The 18,456-nt window shown below is 37.6% G+C and overlaps 3 protein-coding genes across 5 annotated transcripts; 1 reads left to right on the top strand and 2 right to left on the bottom strand.

Moving 5' to 3' along the window:
- Positions 1 to 199: 199 nt before the first annotated feature.
- Positions 200 to 5,568, bottom strand: LOC106342570 (4-alpha-glucanotransferase DPE2). Of its 2 annotated transcripts, none has more exons than XM_013781543.1 (22): positions 5,460 to 5,568; positions 4,912 to 5,280; positions 4,716 to 4,833; positions 4,569 to 4,624; positions 4,235 to 4,489; positions 3,961 to 4,157; positions 3,796 to 3,874; positions 3,674 to 3,712; positions 3,471 to 3,590; positions 3,278 to 3,379; positions 3,115 to 3,198; positions 2,771 to 3,013; positions 2,571 to 2,696; positions 2,371 to 2,445; positions 2,154 to 2,225; positions 1,797 to 1,916; positions 1,568 to 1,665; positions 1,302 to 1,461; positions 1,092 to 1,190; positions 799 to 996; positions 620 to 713; positions 200 to 546 (listed from the first exon to the last, which is right to left on the bottom strand). In XM_013781543.1, the coding sequence occupies exons 2-22, from the start codon at positions 5,275 to 5,277 to the stop codon at positions 422 to 424; spliced, it is 2,826 nt and encodes a 941-aa protein (XP_013636997.1). In that variant the 5' UTR covers positions 5,278 to 5,280; positions 5,460 to 5,568; the 3' UTR covers positions 200 to 421. The 2 variants fall into 2 exon arrangements, with proteins under 2 accessions (XP_013636997.1, XP_013636998.1); XM_013781544.1 differs by having other exon boundaries at positions 1,302 to 1,458.
- Positions 5,569 to 5,807: 239 nt separating this feature from the next.
- On the bottom strand, positions 5,808 to 7,644 carry LOC106337134 (E3 ubiquitin-protein ligase RING1-like). Its single transcript, XM_013776183.1, has 2 exons — positions 7,453 to 7,644; positions 5,808 to 6,973 (listed from the first exon to the last, which is right to left on the bottom strand). Exon 2 carries the CDS (start codon positions 6,873 to 6,875, stop codon positions 5,943 to 5,945), a length of 933 nt encoding a protein of 310 aa, XP_013631637.1. The 5' UTR covers positions 6,876 to 6,973; positions 7,453 to 7,644; the 3' UTR covers positions 5,808 to 5,942.
- A 2,686-nt stretch (positions 7,645 to 10,330) lies between these two features.
- Positions 10,331 to 13,893, top strand: LOC106336912 (stomatal closure-related actin-binding protein 2-like). Of its 2 annotated transcripts, none has more exons than XM_013775888.1 (13): positions 10,331 to 10,607; positions 11,011 to 11,318; positions 11,401 to 11,529; positions 11,616 to 11,708; positions 11,785 to 11,931; positions 12,018 to 12,086; positions 12,170 to 12,253; positions 12,335 to 12,518; positions 12,635 to 12,751; positions 12,846 to 12,904; positions 13,001 to 13,132; positions 13,216 to 13,365; positions 13,465 to 13,893. In XM_013775888.1, the coding sequence occupies exons 1-13, from the start codon at positions 10,544 to 10,546 to the stop codon at positions 13,489 to 13,491; spliced, it is 1,563 nt and encodes a 520-aa protein (XP_013631342.1). In that variant the 5' UTR covers positions 10,331 to 10,543; the 3' UTR covers positions 13,492 to 13,893. The 2 variants fall into 2 exon arrangements, with proteins under 2 accessions (XP_013631342.1, XP_013631343.1); XM_013775889.1 differs by lacking the exon at positions 10,331 to 10,607 and adding an exon at positions 10,616 to 10,685.
- The last annotated feature ends 4,563 nt before the right edge of the window (positions 13,894 to 18,456 follow it).

Below are 18,456 nucleotides of genomic sequence, written 5' to 3'. Positions count from 1 at the left end.
TTTGACATTGAGTTTAACGATCTTCAAATCAACAGAAAGCCAATATAAATAAATTTCTAGGGAAAAAGAAAGTTTCTTGATTACATTAACTTCATGTATTGTTACAATACATGAAACACACCGATGGTCACAGACTCACAAAGGTATACCAACATCCTTTGTTCAACTCAACAAGCACACACTCTTCTTTTACTCCAAATTATTTAATACGGTACCTTTAACACAAGACATTATTTTGGATGGTTGACAACAAATACATAGTTTTTAATGCCTTATGGTCTTCATGGGCAAAGAAGATGAGAGATTAATACTATTTTGAGTGATAATAACGAATAAGCAAACATTTGTGTAACAAAGATTTGGTAGCAAGATCTCAGGAGACTTGTTTTTCATGGGTTTGGCTTTGTTGAGCCAGTATAACTCATTTCTTGTTGTTAACGTCTTCGCCCGAAGCAGGAACAGATCTTCCGCTGCTAGAAACGAGGTTCTTGATGGTTGATTTCAAGTCCACGTCCTTCATAAGCGAGTCCAACGTCACGTGTACGCCTGTGTGCACACAAAAAAAACAGTTAGAAGCTGGAAACCTTCTGACCATTTTTTCTTGTGTGATGGTACTTACGGTATCTCCAGTAATGTTTGGGGTTTGTGGGGTCATTGATCGTCTCTTCTTTTGCAGGGCGAGCAGTGTACTCTTCTTTCAGAGCCAACATATCCTAATTGTTCCAATGGCAAAAACAAACTGATAAAAAGGTTCTAAATCTGAGTGAAAGGATGCATTGTGGTGATGAGAATGTATACCTGAAGTGGGAAAATAGCCCACATAGATGGAGCCTCAACATGTTGCCTCAAGATAAAATGGGTTATCTCTGGAACACACTGACTTGGAGGGATTGCATCTAGGCCAATCACTTCCTTGAAGTACCGTTGTCTTCTCTCTTCATCCTCTTCCCACCAAGCTCTCAGTGTAGAGCAGTCGTGGCATGAAGGAGCACACACCTGATACATGGAGACGTTGATTCACTTAACTGTTGCTAGTTCCTCAGGAAATAATGAAAGAGTGAAAGACAAAACTATGAGGATAGAGATCTAACCGTCATGTAGTCATAGTTAGATGGAACCCCAAACTCCACATCAGACTCACTAGGCATGCGCTGGATGCGCAGACCAACCAAAGCCAGTTCTTTCATAACCTGAGTAAGTATAGATTTTAGCATCGGCCAACACATAACATGTATGCTTCTACACAAGCTGTGATGAGAAGCTGGATGAATCAAGAGTGAGGACAACATGGTATAACATACAGGATGTACACAAGCTGGAACGAGACCGAGATCCTCTCCACACGCCAGCATATTAGAGGCATTTAACAGAGCAGGCAAGGTTTTCAAAGCATTTTTCCTCCATAGATCTTCTTGGCGATGGAAATAGTAGTCATAGTATAGTCTCTTCAGAACATTTTTACTGTAACAGAAGACCATAATCAGAGTTTCCCATGTTGATGAAAATTAAGAAAAATAGAGCAAGATTAATAATAAGAGCAGACAAGGATCTCTGTGTGCTATAGTACCTATGTTCATCCAAATCCTGGAAACTTGAAGTATCCTCAATGTTGAAGCGAGGATAGAATTTTCTTGCATCCTCTGGATCTTTGATCAGAACAACATTCTAGGTGACACAAATTCAACAGAGATAAACAACTATAAACAGAGAACTCGAGAGAGACATAAAGAGTGGGTAGTATCACTGTGTGGGTTAACAAGGAGAAGAAGTCTAATATCAGTTGCGAAGCAGATTACCCGTAAGATGTCGAAGACATCACGACGAACTTTGTCTTCATTTTCTAGCAACAAAGATTTTGCAGCTAATGACTTCAGCTTTGCTGCAATCTTCTTCTCTGTGTTGCAGTCCTCCTTGAACTATATCATGATTAAAGGAAACATATTAAGAAAGGTTATCAACTGACAAAAAAAAATCCATAAACTTGTTGACAGAATCTTAAGACTCAGTGCATCATCACTTCTAAACCTTGGTAAACATATGAAACCCAAATAATTATATGTCTCGTAGATTATCAGAGCTATGCTCAACTGATAGAGAAATGATAGTGTGGTTGCCCAAAGGAAAACTATCTCTAGATGGGGGCTTGTACTGACCTCGTACATGTCCTTCTGAGTTTCATTAAGAAAATTTGACGCAATAAATGGCCAGAAATCTCCAAATTTCTCCTGAAGCAACAGAACAGTGACATACATCAACAAAAAAAAGTAATGAAAAAATTTATGAGGTAATGGTTGTCCTTGTAATCTCACAAACTCAAATTTAGTAAGCTGTGATGAAAGCAGATCATTACAAGTGTGATGTAAAACTAACCTCAAGAAACTTCTTCTGGACATAAGGCTTGCTTAACCGATCAAAATCCCATATTCCCTCTTTTTCCAACTCTTCCTGCGTCAAAAACAGTTTGGTCATTTCCCCTTAGCTTTAAATATAGTTCAGCTGTAGCTATAAGCTTTTGAAACATAACCCTCAAAGACAAGTTCATTTGAACTGTAAGCACGTAGCTTGTGTACCTGACTTAACGGAATAGATGGACGGAACTTCCCCACTAAACCAGTCATAGCATGGGCTGGAAGCTCCCAGATTCGGAAGAATCCTAAAATATGATCAATCCTATAGGCAGTGAAATAGTTTCCCATCTGCAAAGCAAGTATACAATGCGGTCAGACCACAGATCTTGAAACAGTCGTTGGTAAGGACAGTAAATGCCAACCTGTGTTAAGCGAGCACGCCACCAACCATAGTTGTCTTTTGACATTTCCTCCCAGTTGTAAGTAGGAAATCCCCAGTTCTGACCATTTTTGTCAAAATAGTCTGGAGGTGCCCCTGTTGATGTATTCATGCGAAACAGATTCTTGTTAACCCACGTGTCGACACTGTTTCTGTCAACGCCAATAGGTAGATCTCCTTTCAGCACGACTCCTCTCTTCCTTGCATATTCTGATGCTTCTGACAACTTTTGAAAAAACGGAACAAGCACACACTTTTAAATGAAACACCTAATAACCAACTTGGCCACAAGAATGGAACATAACTATGAATCAGTAAGATACTCACCTGTACATGTAAGTGGTACTGGATGTAGTAGTGGAAGCATATAGTGTTGTAGTGCAAGCTGTCCTTGGATGTCAACTTTTCAAGCTGCGGCATGTTTTATTTGAAGATGTGAGAAGTTACTGAAACAATCGTAAGCTTAAACAATATAAAAAGCATATAATACCTTATCTTCTGTGTAGTCAGAGAAGGTACCCCACTGGCTATGATCTGAAGTCTCGAAAAAGTCACGGAGAAAGCAGAAAGCTGCATATGGTTTCAACCAGCCCTTTCCAGGAAAACAAAACTCAGTCAGGTAAATGGAAAGCTGAAGTGAGCCTTTGGAGGATCTTTACAGGTATCAGATTTTAAAAGCAAACCTCGTTCTCAGAGAAGTATTTCTGGAAAGAGCTCGAGCTCAACGTCTGGTCTTTCTCGAGGTCGAAGATCTTCTTGGCAATTGAAAGCTTAGTTTCCATAGTAGCCTCATAATCAACATCCTACGCATAACGATCTTTAAATCATTAGTACCTAACATATGACACAACATGTTAGACACAAACAAGAACCATTAGAGCATTACATTCTTGTCCAGTTGCTTCTTTGCCTTCTCAATTTCTTCCTGAAAAGGAAACGCAATCCATCAGCTAATTTATCTCTCAGGAGACTTATTCTTTCAGGATCCTATAAGTGTACAAAATTTACCTTTATGTCTGCTGGCAAACTTTGAGAGAGAGCCTGTACTCTAAGATATAATGGATGCAATGCAAACACAGATAGGGAACTGCAAAGGTGAATCAGACGGTTCAATGAGACATATATATAACTAAGTAGAGAATTGATATTCACCAAAGTGATACTAGCATATACCTGTAAGGGTACGAGTCCCACCACATCTTATGCACGGACGTGTCATTAACTGGTAAAAGTTGTACTAGATGCAACCCGGAATCTACAGACCAGTCAACAAGCAGCTTCAGATCGAGAAACTCTCCCACACCAACGTCATCTTCTGATCTAACGGAGAACATGGGGACAGCAACACCAGCACCCCTCCATGGCATTTCCTACAAGTAAAATTAATTAACTAAGTAATATTGATACTGTCACTTAACCAGAAGCTAGTTCGTCATCTGTTACTTACTCGAAACAAACCATCTGACATGACAATGTACTCCTGTTTGTTACTGGATGAGTGAAGCGTAAGCTCTCGGTTGCCACCAGATTCAAGACCTATGCTACCGTCCTTCGGAACTTTACAGTATCTATATTTGATAGGAAACTCTGCTTTAGGGATCAAGCAATCTCCTTCCCACATGGAATCACCAACATAGCTGAGTTTAAGTCCATTTTCAACTTTCCATTTCCCCAACTTCCCTGAGGTGCCTAGAACATACACCTGGCATGTCATAATCAATGATAGAAAGAGTTAGCAACAGACATAAAATCAGACCCAAAGAGCATAGAGAAAGACATACCAATGTTCCCTCTCCAACGTCTGGACAACAGATCTTGAATTGGACAACAATTGAATCTGTTTACAAGAAAAAAGTCACAAGCTCTTAGCCAAGAGATCTATTCACAAACTAGAGATGTGTGACAGGTTCAAAACAAACAATGATTACCATCTTGATCAGACTTATTCTCAAATACCCCTAGAGGTTTTTCAACTCCCACATCACCAGTGTTGCGAAAGATAACATCTTTAAAGGCGCTTCTAAACGGTAGAGCTTGATCACCACTCTGAAAATGATAAAATATTTCAATAGAAAATTACAAAGGAAACAATCGTTGCTGCTAGCCATTGTTATAAGCCCAAACCTGCCAGAGATCACGAAGCTGTACAGACTCTCCACCAGTCAATGCCTCAGGCACGACAAGTTTCCTCTTCATCCCAAACTCAGTCCTCAGCACATTCTTCAAGTCATCCACAACATAGTAACAGTAGTCACAGGTAAACCCAGGAGGGACAGAAACAGAACCACTCCAGACAAGCTGGTCCTCTTGCTGAGAGGGCTTTAGCAGCAAACCCTTTTTAACATTCCCGGAGCCAAGTCCAGGAGCCGAGCCACAGACCAGAAGGCTCTGCCCCCAGTGAGTGAAATACGGTATCCAGAAGCTAAGGCTAACCATTGGCTTACTCGACTTGGCGGTGGTGGTCAAAGAAAGCGATCCTAGATTCATCATTCCCTAAACAGAAAAAAAAAAAAAACTAATAAAAATCAAAACTTTGGCAAAACCCACATGAATTTTACCTATAAGCACAAGATCCAAGAACCATATAATCAAAAGTGAAAATCAAGAGATCATTTAACACGCAAAGGCAGTGGAGTAAATCGAAAATCACGGGAAGAAAGTGATCAGATCACCTTTGCTTGTTCAAACCGTGAATCTAGAGACGAGTGGTGAGAGTGTTGTGTTGTTGGTGAGTGAAGAGGAGATACTGTTTACTATATATGGCAAGTAGATGATTCTCTCTCAGTGACGTATACTGATCATTTACAAATCAAGAATGGCTTTTTCAAAAAAGATATTTTTAGTTTCGGACAATAGCTTTGCACCGTCCATTGTTTTCTTTTTTTAAATAAGGTCACGCTCAAGAGATACAGCTCTGCACGAGAGAGCCTCATTCTTGTCCAGACATTTCAATTTTATTTATTTATTGAATTATCAAACCCAACTAACATTGAAATGAAGCATGTTTTACACAGATGCAGTAACATTAACACTTCTCCATTATTTATGTTCGATAAGAGAGTAAGAGGAGAGAGAGAGACAAGAGTGGAAAGCACAAGTGCACAAACATAGAGCATAGTGAGACCAAAGTTTTTTTTTACTTTAGCTCACCTTTACTAATCAAAAGGCCAGCCACTGTAACCCATATGTGACTGCTGTTGCTGTTGCTGTTGCTGGTGATGATAGTTATGGTTCTCATCACTTGCGTCAGAGTTTCTCGTGCCTCCACGGTTTTGAGTGTTGTTGTTTGAGCTTGAACCAGACGACCGGAACGGCCACAAGGAAGAGAAAGGGTTCCTCCTTTCATTGCTGTTACTAGTACTTCTGTAGTTCCTGGTGGTGGTGCTTCTGTTTTCACTGCTTGAACCTCCTGATGGCAGCTCTTGGCGACAGACAGGGCATGAGTTGTGCTGAACCAGCCACGGGACGATACAGTCAGAATGATAGATATGGTTACACGGCATCTGTTTCGCCTCTGCTCCCAACTCGAACTCCTCTTTGCACACAGGACAGTTCGAGTCCGACGACCTGAGATGCCTCTGCGCTATCTTGACGGTTGGCAACGCATCTATTGAAGATCTAGGAGCAGGCGGCGGGCCACGGCGAGTAGAGAGCTGCTCAAAGAGTTCTTCAAGACCAGGGCCGAAGAAGTAGTCGCCGGTGTTACCGCGCGTGATGCTAATGCCAGGCGAGCCGTTACTGAAGAGAGCTTCGACTGCATTGTCTCTATAAGGAACCTGACCACCAAAGATCAACAAAGGAGCTAAGCCTGGGAAGCTTTCAGGACGAGAGGCGATGGATCTTCCTCTGAGTTCTCGGTCGGCTAAGCGGTTCCTCATAAACGCGGAGAAAGCATCCATGAGATCAAAAGCGGGATCAACGTCCCTGTGAGATCTAAACATATCAAATGGGTTGGCGGCTAAGGCTTGAGGCGTGTCGAGCTCCTCAACGAATCCTCCTCCACAGTAAGAACATACAGGGTCCGGGCCGTGAAGCCGGACAGCACGCTGGCATCTGTGACACCAGTGGGTGTTTCTACCGCTTGACATATCCTCAGCTTTCTCAAAATAAGATAAAAAAAAACAAAGAAAATCCTCTTGTTGAATTGAATCCCTAAGAAGTAGCTTCAGCTCATTTGATAATAAGCCTGCAAAAGTGAGTACAAATTGGTAATCACGTATCTACAACCTTCGAATATACCTTAAAAATGTTGCACATTGCAAGATTCAATAATAGTTCTTACTTACACTAAACAGAGAAGAAACTGTAAAAAAAAACATAAGTTCCACCTGATCAAGAAGACCAAAAATCAAGAAACGAAACCCGTAGTGTTGGCTTCGAAACTATATTATACCCAGGTTTGAATCTTTCATACTCTCTCATAAAATCTAAGCCCAAAACACACACACAATTTATGATGGTACATCACTCAATCAAGAATCTTTCAAGAATGGTCAGGCACAACAGAGTATATTACTCTCAATTACGATGGCAAACAGAGCATATCACTCAATCAAGAAGAGTCAGACAGTACAAAATCTAGCTGCTAAATAATACACAAAGACTGAGCAGAAAGTTTTAAGCTTTGATGGTAACTGGAGACTATATATCAGGCAATTCAATCACCTTTTCTAGCTTAGCTCCAAAAATGAATCATATATCTACCGGAAAGGCAATCTAAAGGCGCAAGACGCGTAAACCAAGATGCGTAGCAGACAAACCCTAGCGAGAGGATTTGGGGGAGGAGAAGAAGAAGAAGACGATGACGTAGAGGAACCTCTCTAGAATCATATCTCTTTTTTTTCTTACACTGTAATCAACAACACTAACACCAGCTCCCAAATTGCCACGTGTTTATTGTCCAATAAAATAAGTGATGCATTGTCAATTGGGCTTTTTAATTAACTGTGATCATCAGTTCTGGTTAGTAACCCTTATTTGGGCTTTTTGTAGTTGGGCCGAGGTGACTTTAACAAATGTGAAAACAAGCCATGTTATTGGGCCAAGACTTGAGAATACAATTCATTCATTGACAAAACTAATTACCTACCTTAAACGAGAAACTTTTTTTTTAACTTACATTAACTATGATCATCAGTTCTATGATCTCACATGATTTTATTCATGATTGTTGAAATCCAAAGTTTCACAACTCTAATATGGCCAAAGTTGAATATAGCTTTTTTTACCACTACAACTATAAAGCAATCACGTGGAAGAATTTTCTTATTAACCATGAACAAATGTCAAAGACTGTGAACGAACTAACCAAGTCCGTGATTTTATCTTCTTGGATTCCCTTAGTTTATAGAGATACTTGTATATACATTTAGGATCTCCAAATGTTTTCTTTTCCACCCTTGAAGAAAACGACTTGTTTCTCAACTTTATGTGTTGACAAAATTGAAAGGCCTTGATAGTTCTAGTCTATATAATTATAGCTTATCTTGATGCATGTGTATAATAAGAATAGTCATCTGAACTCCTATGCAATTTCTGATTCTTTATTTATTTTTATAATCAGAATATCAAGGTCCTTCGATAATTAGCTAATAGCTTTTGTACAAATAAATAGGGTAAAAATAGAAGCATTTCCTATTTTAAATGGGGATTTGATTGAAGAACATGAAATTAAGAGGCCAATGTAAGGATTTGTGAAAAGGCTTCACTGGAAAATGAAAAAAAAAAAACACAGCTCATGTTGTTCTGTTTGTTTCTGGATTGGACTGATTCATAAACGTTATAATTATTTCACTTAAATTGTAGAATAGAACAAAACAGGTAATGATAATAAGCGACAACGGTTAATGTAAAACTGTATCGGACAACGACTTTAGGTGGATATGGAGATAGAGATGTAGAAGTCCTCTTCACGTTCACCTCATTGATTGATAGTTTCTCTCGTTTGTGAAAATATCAAACATGTTGCCTTTTGACCTTTTTAACTAAACCGTTGGCTTTTCAAGACAAAGATTCCACTAAGTGTATTATCCATGTGACATCGTTGTGAAATATCAAACTAAGTCTCACATTCGATAACTAGACAAGGAGAGTGTAATATATAAGTGATGTCAAATTCTAATTAGTACGAGACCTTTTGAGAAAGAACTCAAAAGTAAATCTATGCGGACCAGCCTCTTAGGTCCAAAGTGGATAATATCGTACTAATCGGATAATATAGAGTTATACATGGGTTCACACGATTCTAACACTCGTTACTTCGATTTTCTTGTGAGGCAAGGTAAGATTGCAAGATAATGGCCAAGCTAAACGATCTTGGTGAGTTTATTACCAAGATTAACAACTCATGAAGTTACATAAAAATATATTTATTAACTTGATTTCGGCCTTACATGTGGTTGGCTTTTGTTCGTTCCAGTTCCACTGTACTCAACGAATATGTCCCGTTCGCTACTTTAACTTTACAGCTATATTTAGTTAATCAATGTTGAACCAAAAGATGAAGAAAAAGCTAGCATTTCATATTTGAATTACGGTGCCAGAAACAAGTAAACAACTCAATTTTTCTAAGTAACTTTCATTCTTTCAAAATATAACCGTTCAAGTCAACTATTCGACCCTCATCTTTATCACATGCTTGGACAATACATTGATGTTTATTATATAAAGATTTGAAAGAGAGTTTGGTAAGTTGCAACTATCCATTTAATCAACATAAAGGTTCCCTTTCATAAATTAATAATTTAAAGTCTCTTTTTTCTGAACCTACCAAGTTAGATTCCATGGATAAGAAATGTAGGATTGGTAGTACAGAGTATTGCATGTTCTATAAATCTATTTCCTTTACCAATAATTGTGCTTCTTTCAATCCAAAAAATAATTCCACATCTTTGGTCACTAAGCAACAAGTATTCTAGCATTGCATCTTTTGTCTATGTTTACCAACCATACTCAAATAATACACATATATATATATTTATTTATAAATTCTTTCTTCTGTAAAGTAGATTTCATGTAAGAAAGAACAATGACTTCAAAGTGGCTTATTTCTTCTTGACTATTTAGTCTTTAGATTATTTCATATATATGACCATATTTTAAGATAACAGGAATCCAAAACTAGATAATCAAAAATCTGTAAATCATTTGTATCAATATTTTTAAAATAGTAAAATAAAGACTCAATATTAAAAAAAAAAAAAATTGACAGCAAAACATTTACAGATCATAAAAATTAAGTGGATGGCTTTTGTTATAACGGCTATCTAAATTGGTGGCTATTAAACTATACAATATATAATAATAATATTAAGATACATTTTTCTCGCCAACAAGAAAAGTGGCATGGAATGGAACCCCACAAGAGATTAAGAATCAATACTGTATTATTTTAGCATTATTTAATGTCAGATTGAGATAATTAGAGGATCATGTCACGGACAAATAATATATATTCTTTATTTATTTATACTTTGAGCTTTGAATAATATAATAAACAGAAGGAAAATAGTAATAAATGGCTCGTTAAAGAGCCATAATTAGCTCCATTAAACAGAGGAGGTCCATTTTCTCCCAGGAGGAGGAGAGTGGGAGCCACAACAGCGATGCAAACACAGAGACCCGACGGCGCGTGAGTCTCAGAACAGAGAGAGAGAGAGTTATAAAAAGAAACGTTTTCTTCTTTTGTGCATTCTTTAACGATGATGGCGTGAAAGTAATTAAGAGAAAAAGAGAAAAAGAGAGAAACAGAAAAGACATGATGATCAGTCAAACGAGCTGTTTTTGGGAAGAGAGACTCAAAAATTACAACAAGACCAAAGGTGTTTGTCTCCTTTTTCTCTCTGTTTTCTTGATCATGTTCTTGAAAAGTCTCTGTTCTTGAATTGGTTTAAAGAACTGTAAGTTAGTTGATTTATATATCAATGTTGTGTAGATCATAACCGATTCTTGCATCCTGATGAATCTTCTTGTATCATCTTAAATTGGTGATTTTTTGGCTGCATGAATTAGAAACTTTATGTATATGTAATCTAATATGTTTATAGATTGGCAAAATATTTCAAGTTTTATTATCAAAATTATTGTTTTATCATTTTAGTTTCAAAAAAAAATTATTGTTTTATCATCATTTTTTAATCCTTATGTCAGTTCATGCATCTTTTCTATTGGTTGATTATTATGTGAAGATATGTTAGAATTTAATTTTTTTTTTACGGAAAGCAGATAAGATTCCGACAATGACTAAAGTATGTCCTGAAATGCACGAAAAGAAAGTGTGTGAAGCAGTAGTGGTAGTTGAAGCAATTTCAGCAGATGTGAGCTTTGCTTCTAACCAGTTTCCATCATACAAGCTAGGACCTGATGATCAGATTGTTGATGAGCCTAAAGAAAATGAAAAACATCCATCTGTTAAAGATGTAGTCGACAAAGAAACAGGAGATTTGTCTGATCAGCACAAGCGGCTTTCAGTTCGTGACCTTGCTTGCAAATTCGACAAGAATCTAGCTGCAGCTGCTAAACTAGTTGATGAGGTTCCACCATAACAATTCTTCTTTTCTTTCTTTGCCATGTGTCTGCTTTTGGATGAGTGCCTAATGTGTTTGGAATATTTAGGCAAAGTTGAGTGAGGTGACTTCATTGGAAGGACATGTTATGCTAAAGAAACTTAGAGATGCTTTAGAATCCATGAGAGGTCGTATGGATGGACGTAACAAGGAAGCAGTTGAAAAAGCTATCTCTATGGTTAGCTTTTATTTACTTATGAATGTTTTTTTAGAACATCTGGTTCCACTTTTAAGAACACTTGTTTTGTGGTTTTTGTCTTGTAGGTTGAGGCTCTAGCAGTTAAGTTAACTCAACATGAAGGTGGGTTTATTCAAGAAAAGGCTGAAGTGAAGAAACTGGCAAGCTTCCTTAAGCAGGTCTTTCCTCATGTGTAGACTCTAATATCTTACTTCTTTTGACAATCATATTAAGGCTGATTCATCATGTTCTTAGGCTTCAGAAGATGCAAAGAAGTTAGTAAACCAGGAACGTTCGTTTGCTTGTGCTGAAATAGAGAGTGCAAAGACTCTTGTGATGAGACTTGGAGGAGCATTTGAAAAACAGGAGATTTCTTCTAAAGCTTCTCGAGCTCAGGGTCCGGTATGCATCAATTTGAGGCCAATCTATCTTTTGTTCTTGACATCAGGACTAGGAACTTGAATCAAGTTTATGTTCCATTGCAACAGAATGTGGAGAAACTGGTTGAGGAAGTTCAGGAGGCTAGAAGAATCAAAAGGATGCATCAACCAACCAAGGTCCAACTCCAAATATTCAAATACAACGTCATGATTTTGATGGGTTACATTAAAAAATATAAACTAAATGCTTTATAATTTAGGTGATGGGCATGCAACATGAGCTTCGTGATTTAAAGAGTCAAATCCAAGAGAAGTCTGCATATTCCATTAAGCTTCAAAGAGAGGTATACATTTATGTCTTGCCATCTTTCAACATATTGGTATAGCTAGTCTTGGCTCAACAAAACCGTTGTTATCTCTCTTAGATAGCAATAATCAAGAGAGCAGAAGGGTCCAAGACATGTCCTTATGTTCTAGATGGTGCACAAAGTCTTGGCTCGTGCCTAAAGATACGTGCCTCCTCAGATAGTAATGCTTCAGATATTTCCAAATGTTCATTCCAGTGGTACCGTGCAGCATCTGAGTCTAGTCGTAGAGAAGCTATATCTGGTATTGCCATTCTCTTACTTTCCTTTCACTATTTGGTTTTATAATTATACATAGTACAATATAACATAGAAGATTCATTCACATTGAGCAACTTTCGTATATATTTTCTATCTCAGGTGCCAACCAATCAGTATATGCTCCAGAACCATATGATGTGGGGAGGGTAATACAAGCAGACATACTTTGTAACGGTCAGAAGTTCACTGTTACAACAGAGGGTCCAATTAATACTGGTTGGTGTTACAAGAATTAACTTTATATTTTCTAGTACCTTATGCAAAGTCATCATACAGATTAAAACGGCTAACTTGATCATAATTTCTACAGCTTCTGGCTTGCAATCACGTGTTGAATCACTCATGCGCAAATCTAACAGTGAATTCACCGTAATGATTACAAGTTCCTTTTACTTCATAAAAACATTATTAAACAGTCTTGAGTTCTTGCTCTAATTTGACTTGACGTATTTCACTTCTTCTCAGGTGGTTATATCACAGATGAATGGGCAAGATCATGTATCGCGATCTCACGTCTTTACTGTCGGAAAGTCGAGGGTAAAGCTGTCTCGAGGATGGATCACAAAGGCTAGAGAAATATATTCAAACTCCATGCAGGTAACCTAGCTAGAGCTCTCTTTTTGGTTTTATTGAAGTTTTTTTTCTTACAAGTTTAAATGGTTTGGTAACGTTTGTGTCAGTTATGTGGAGTGAGAGGCAATGCTAATGCTCATGCAAAAGCATTGTTCTGGCAACCAAGAAAGGGTCTAAGTTTCTTGCTGACTTTTGAGTCGGAACAAGAACGTAATGCAGCTATTGTTCTCTCCCGGAAATACGCATATGACTGCAATGTGAGTATAACCTGAAAAATAGATATCCGATAGTTCTGATTCTATTCTCTCTTGTTATAGAGAAGTTCTGTTGTGAGCAACCATTTTTGAATCCTGCAGGTTACTCTGGTTGGGCAAGACGATTGAGCTAATAATGAAGGGAGTAACAATTTTTTTTATATCAAGTCTCCTAAAAGATTTTTTCTAAGCTTGGCGATTTGGACTGTTATGTGTTTGTATGTGTGTTTTTTTTGTTCAAGTGTTTGTATGTGGTTAAGGTGGCAAGTTTAGCTTGGGATTCTCTACTGCATAGTTCGTGTGTTACTGCATAGTTTTAGGCAGGAAGCACATTGTGTGTTTTGGCATGATCACTAGTGTGAGGTGCTTGGCATTTTCTTTTATTTAATTTGATTGGGTTGTTTGTATATGTTTATTTGTTTGAGTGTTTTTTTGGTCCAGCTTTGCTACTTAGAGTTTTTCTAGTGTGAAGTTTTTTTGTATGTAATCACAGAACAGAGTTTCATTCATTCATAATCAATATAATAAAAATGAACAAAAAAAAATTGTATAAGTTATGTATTAACTCGTGATCATCTGAAGTTGCAGACTAATCCAATGTAAAAAAGAAAATTGTGTGGTTTTGGATATGCATCATGTATGATATTATATATAAATATAACTAATTATTAGCGATGGACCTCACTCAAACCCAAAAACTAGTTTAATAGTGGATGATTGTCCAAACACATATATATTGTCCAAGGATCACATATGTGTCCGATGTGGGACATATTAATAGCCCCTCTCGAGATGTGGGTGGAAAACGGTCCAAAGGAAACAGCCCAAGCCCAACATCTCAGATATACCACGGCAATATGGACCGCTTGTACAGGCTACATAGGTAGGAAACTGTTTATGTGGGAAATCATATGTTGGGCTTTCACCATGGGTTTTGATACCAATCACCCAAGCAGGAGTTAAAACAGTAAGGCCATTTTTCATTCCCGCAGAAACAAAATGAGAATCTATAGAGATACCTGAAGGTGGAAAATCCGAAGATATTTGGGTAATGAGATGAGGTTGTGGTTTAGAAGTTAAAGTTGTTCCGTCTGAGAGGTTAATAGTACTTCCAGATATCTGAGAAAACTTGTCTGTAAGAGGGGCATTTTGAATGCTCAAGACATTGAGAAGTTGGTGAACTTGTTCCTGTGTAACTGTTCCCAAGTGAGCTCCATGTTGATTATGCACAGATATACCTCCAGTATCCTGAAGAACCATGTTGGCAACATTTTCCTTGCGAGGCGGCCAATTCTGTGTAGATTTCTGAGAGTCTGAAGATTGAACTTGATTCTGCAGCATGTTGTTGTTGGAACCCGGATGCTTATATCCTTGAGGATAGCCATGAAGCTTGTAACAACGATTGACAGTATGTCCAGCGAGGCCACAATGTGAACAAATAGGGCGAGGTCTGTTCTTGTTATACCCACCAGTATAAGCTGCGACATACGCTTCATCAGGAGTATTCTGAGAAATGTTGAAAGCAACGGCTCTTGTACTTTTCATCGAATGTTGTCTCTCCTCCTGAGATACAAGGTTAAACACCTTAGAGATGTTTGGTCTTGGCTCCATCATCAAGATTTGACCCCTTGTTGCAGTAAACGTGTCATTGAGACCCATAAGAAACTTCAAGATATTGTCTTGCTCATCTCTATCAACAATCCTTTTGAGATTAGCACAATCACGACGACCACAACAATATGTATAAGGACTCTCATGGTTTTTCAACTCCTCCCACAACTATTTCAACTTCGTATAGTAGTCACTCACACTCTGAGAACCTTGAACCTCTGCAAAGATTTGTTGCTTGATCTCTGCAGTCTGTGGTTCATCACTCTGCTTGAACTGGTCATGGATGTCTAACCACATCTGTCTCTCCGTAGGTAAGTACATGATACTTTTTGCAATCAATTTCTCCACAGCATTAACAATCCAAGTACAAACGATGTTGTTGCAACGAGCCCAAGATGCAAAATCTGGATGGTTCTCAGCCACTACTGGATACGTTCCATCAACAAACACAACTTTATTCCTAGCTCCCAAAGCCAAAATCATAGATCTACGCCAAGTATTGAAGTTACCTAAACCAGCTAGTTTCTCAGATACAAGAGAAATACCAGCATGATCGGCATTATGAACGAAGAGCGGATTAGAGTTTGGATCAGTTAAGGATGGCGACGCACCACGATTCTCTTCACGCCATTGAAAGGAAAGATGGATGAGAGCTTCAGATTGTCGAAAAGAAATCCTCGATCCAAGATTCACCAATCCAAATCAACAAGAAACGATTCAATCGAAGTTTAATGAAGAAAGAGGAACACAATTAGAACTCCGATGAATGATGAGACGAAGATATAGATTGCGAAGAACTCCAGAAACAAGATTCGAAGCAGAACGAGACTCGAAATCGATAGACTCATAGAATCCGACGAAAAATACACCAAGGACGATGAAGATCCGGGCAAAAAACCGAAAGAATCGAAGAAATTTCCGAGAAAACGAGCAGGAAACGCTAGTTTCACAACTCTGATACTATATTAATGATGAGCATAACTCACACCCAAAAGCTAATTCATGGGTGGAGGATTGCCCAAACACATATATATTGACCAAGGATCACATATGTGTCCGATGTGGGACATATTAATACTAATTTATATAACTAAATAATTTTTAAGATGTAATTTAATCCTTTTATGGCAGTGGGTATATGCCAGGAGGATTCCACTTACCTACCAGCTTAATTACCTCTCCCAAGTGTCGCCGTTTCCATTGATCCTCCATTTCGATCACATTCATGAGTCCTGAATAATAATACGAAGCAGCAACAGCTGGATCCGTATGGCTGCATTTATATCTGAGACTTTGTAGATAATATGTATTGAATATGAATATATAAAGTGGTGTGATTACAAAATTGTTTATTGTTCAGTTTTTATTAATTACTTTCTCCGTGGTGTTAATCACATTGAATATGAATATATGTGCCTAGGTATGAATCTTGATATGTACATAGAGTCCCAATTAGTAATACAGGTCTTTCACTCGAGTAAACATGCAATGAATCAAATCTTATGTAGTCTCACGAATTCTATTTACATAGTCATGTTTATGTACAGAGGCTTAGAAGATTGGTCGGAGTATGAATCTGATTTATCTCGAACGGTGTTCCGTCTTTAGATTGTGGATATATTCTAGCTGCCCCATCTCTCCCCCGTTCAGAAGATCAAAGTTGCATCTGTAAAAACTGTGAGCCCAAGAAATTTTGAGAGCTGAGAGGCCGCTAGATTAATATCATAGCAATAAAAAGAAAACTCTATATTTAGAGGAATACATATCAATCTTCTATTTTAAGAGTATATATTAAAAATATATAACCATTTTTCTAGAATTGTTTTATTTATAAAAATTAAAAGTAAGTATGAGATGCTCTAACAATATCTAAAAAGTTCTTAAAATATGAATTTTTATTAAAAACTTTTCATTAATCTTTCACCTACTTTTATTAATTTTATTTTTTTGATAATGAGATATTAAGTGAAAACCTAGCTATAAAGATGTTCTTATATTTCTTTTTGTGTAAGTTTTTTATATATGATATAAAGATCCCAACTTACTGACTTAATGTTATTATAGAAAAAAAAAATTCACCAAATTCTATTTTAGACGTATACATTGAAAAGAAATCCATCTTTATTTTAGAGTTTATCTTTTTTCAAAGAGGAGATAGTGTATATCTATTTTATATATAAATCTTAAATTTATTATCTATCTATTATTATAAAAAAGAGTTTGCTCACTCCTGAGGGTTCAACGTCAGATTTTAGGTCAGAAAGTCGGAACTTCTGGTGTCCGACATGTGTCCCGTCCGCAAGCATTTCATTTATTCTCATATCTGTTGGGCGCTTATATATTCAATGTTTTTGGGCTGATAAATTTGCTTTGGCCCAGTAAAAACTGGCCTTTTAGTCGTCTTATCTTCTTCACGAGTAGCAGCCGTCCTTCTCTACGATTCATCGTACCCTTTAAGCTCTGTCTGATTAGTTCCACCAACAATGGAGTTTCAGAATATCGAGTGGGGCAAATCGTCGTGAAGAAACTCTGTGTCATGCTTTGACTGCGTCGTTTCATCTTTAGTTCTTATCCTCGAAGCAGTTACGACATGTCGTCGTTCAATGATCATCATTAAAGCCACCTTCCCACTCCTTACACTGAAACAACTTCAGTTTGGCTTGAGGTAAAATAAGATAGAAGCTTATAAATGGTCTTTGTGTTGAAGTCTTAGACAGTTCAATTTGTATTTGTTAAAAAACAAAAAAAAAGAGTCGATAGGATTTTTCAAAGATGCTCTTCTTCCTCTGCTCTTCTTATTCTTCTCTAGGTTTGTTCTCTTGATTATAAATAAAATATTGGTTCTTCATTTTAATGGTCGAAGAAATTCCATGACCACAATCTTGGAGATGGAGGATGAAGATATTTCTTAGATCACAAATCTTAAGCTGCAACTTCTTCATCCAGGGGTTGATGCGCTCTTCATATTTTGTTCAATGTTTAGATCATGATTCGGGAGGGTGATGAAGCTGCGGCTCAGGAGGATGAGATGGTTGGGAAGGAGCCTGAGGTAGAGAGGAAAAGAGAACCGTAGCCGGAGTTTGAAAAACAGAAGGAGAAGAAGGAGGAGAATCAGAAAGATTTGAAGGAGAAAGAGATGATTAATAGTGTTGCGTACAAGGAGAGAGAGAGAGAGATACAGAAACATGAAGAGGTGAAATGTTTAAATAGGGAGGCTGCTGATGCAGAGATGAAGCGCGTAGAAGAATAAGAAGAAGAGGCCCGAGAGTAGTGTCAAGCTTCAGAAGAGAAGCTGCTCGATTGAGAATGAGCCAAGAGAGAGCACTTCCTCTTGGCGGAACTGAGAAAGGACCTGATGCTACACATGCTACAAGAGTCAACCGAAGTTATTTGATACTTTGTCGATGCCATATGAATTCTTTGATAAGTTCTTTGAATCAGCATAAAGATATATGCATTATTACATTTATATATATATAGATG

This window comes from Brassica oleracea, chromosome C4 (genome assembly GCF_000695525.1).
Source record: "Brassica oleracea var. oleracea cultivar TO1000 chromosome C4, BOL, whole genome shotgun sequence".
In the NCBI taxonomy this organism is placed as follows: Eukaryota; Viridiplantae; Streptophyta; class Magnoliopsida; order Brassicales; family Brassicaceae; genus Brassica; species Brassica oleracea.
Note: the sequence above shows the minus strand (reverse complement) of the source record. Positions and strands in the feature narration are given on the sequence as shown.

Bases quoted from the DNA above. Each gene is read 5' to 3' on its own strand.
- LOC106336912 (XM_013775888.1), top strand. From the start codon at position 10,544: ATGATGATCAGTCAAACGAGCTGTTTTTGGGAAGAGAGACTCAAAAAT. The intron at 11,709-11,784 runs GTCTTTCCTCAT...TCATGTTCTTAG, and splicing joins TGGCAAGCTTCCTTAAGCAG to GCTTCAGAAGATGCAAAGAA. The intron at 11,932-12,017 runs GTATGCATCAAT...CCATTGCAACAG, and splicing joins CTTCTCGAGCTCAGGGTCCG to AATGTGGAGAAACTGGTTGA.
- LOC106342570 (XM_013781543.1), bottom strand. From the start codon at position 5,277: ATGATGAATCTAGGATCGCTTTCTTTGACCACCACCGCCAAGTCGAGT. The intron at 2,697-2,770 runs GTTGGCATTTAC...CTTGCTTTGCAG, and splicing joins GGCGTGCTCGCTTAACACAG to ATGGGAAACTATTTCACTGC. The intron at 2,226-2,370 runs GTTAGTTTTACA...CTGTTGCTTCAG, and splicing joins TCCAGAAGAAGTTTCTTGAG to GAGAAATTTGGAGATTTCTG.
- LOC106337134 (XM_013776183.1), bottom strand. From the start codon at position 6,875: ATGTCAAGCGGTAGAAACACCCACTGGTGTCACAGATGCCAGCGTGCT.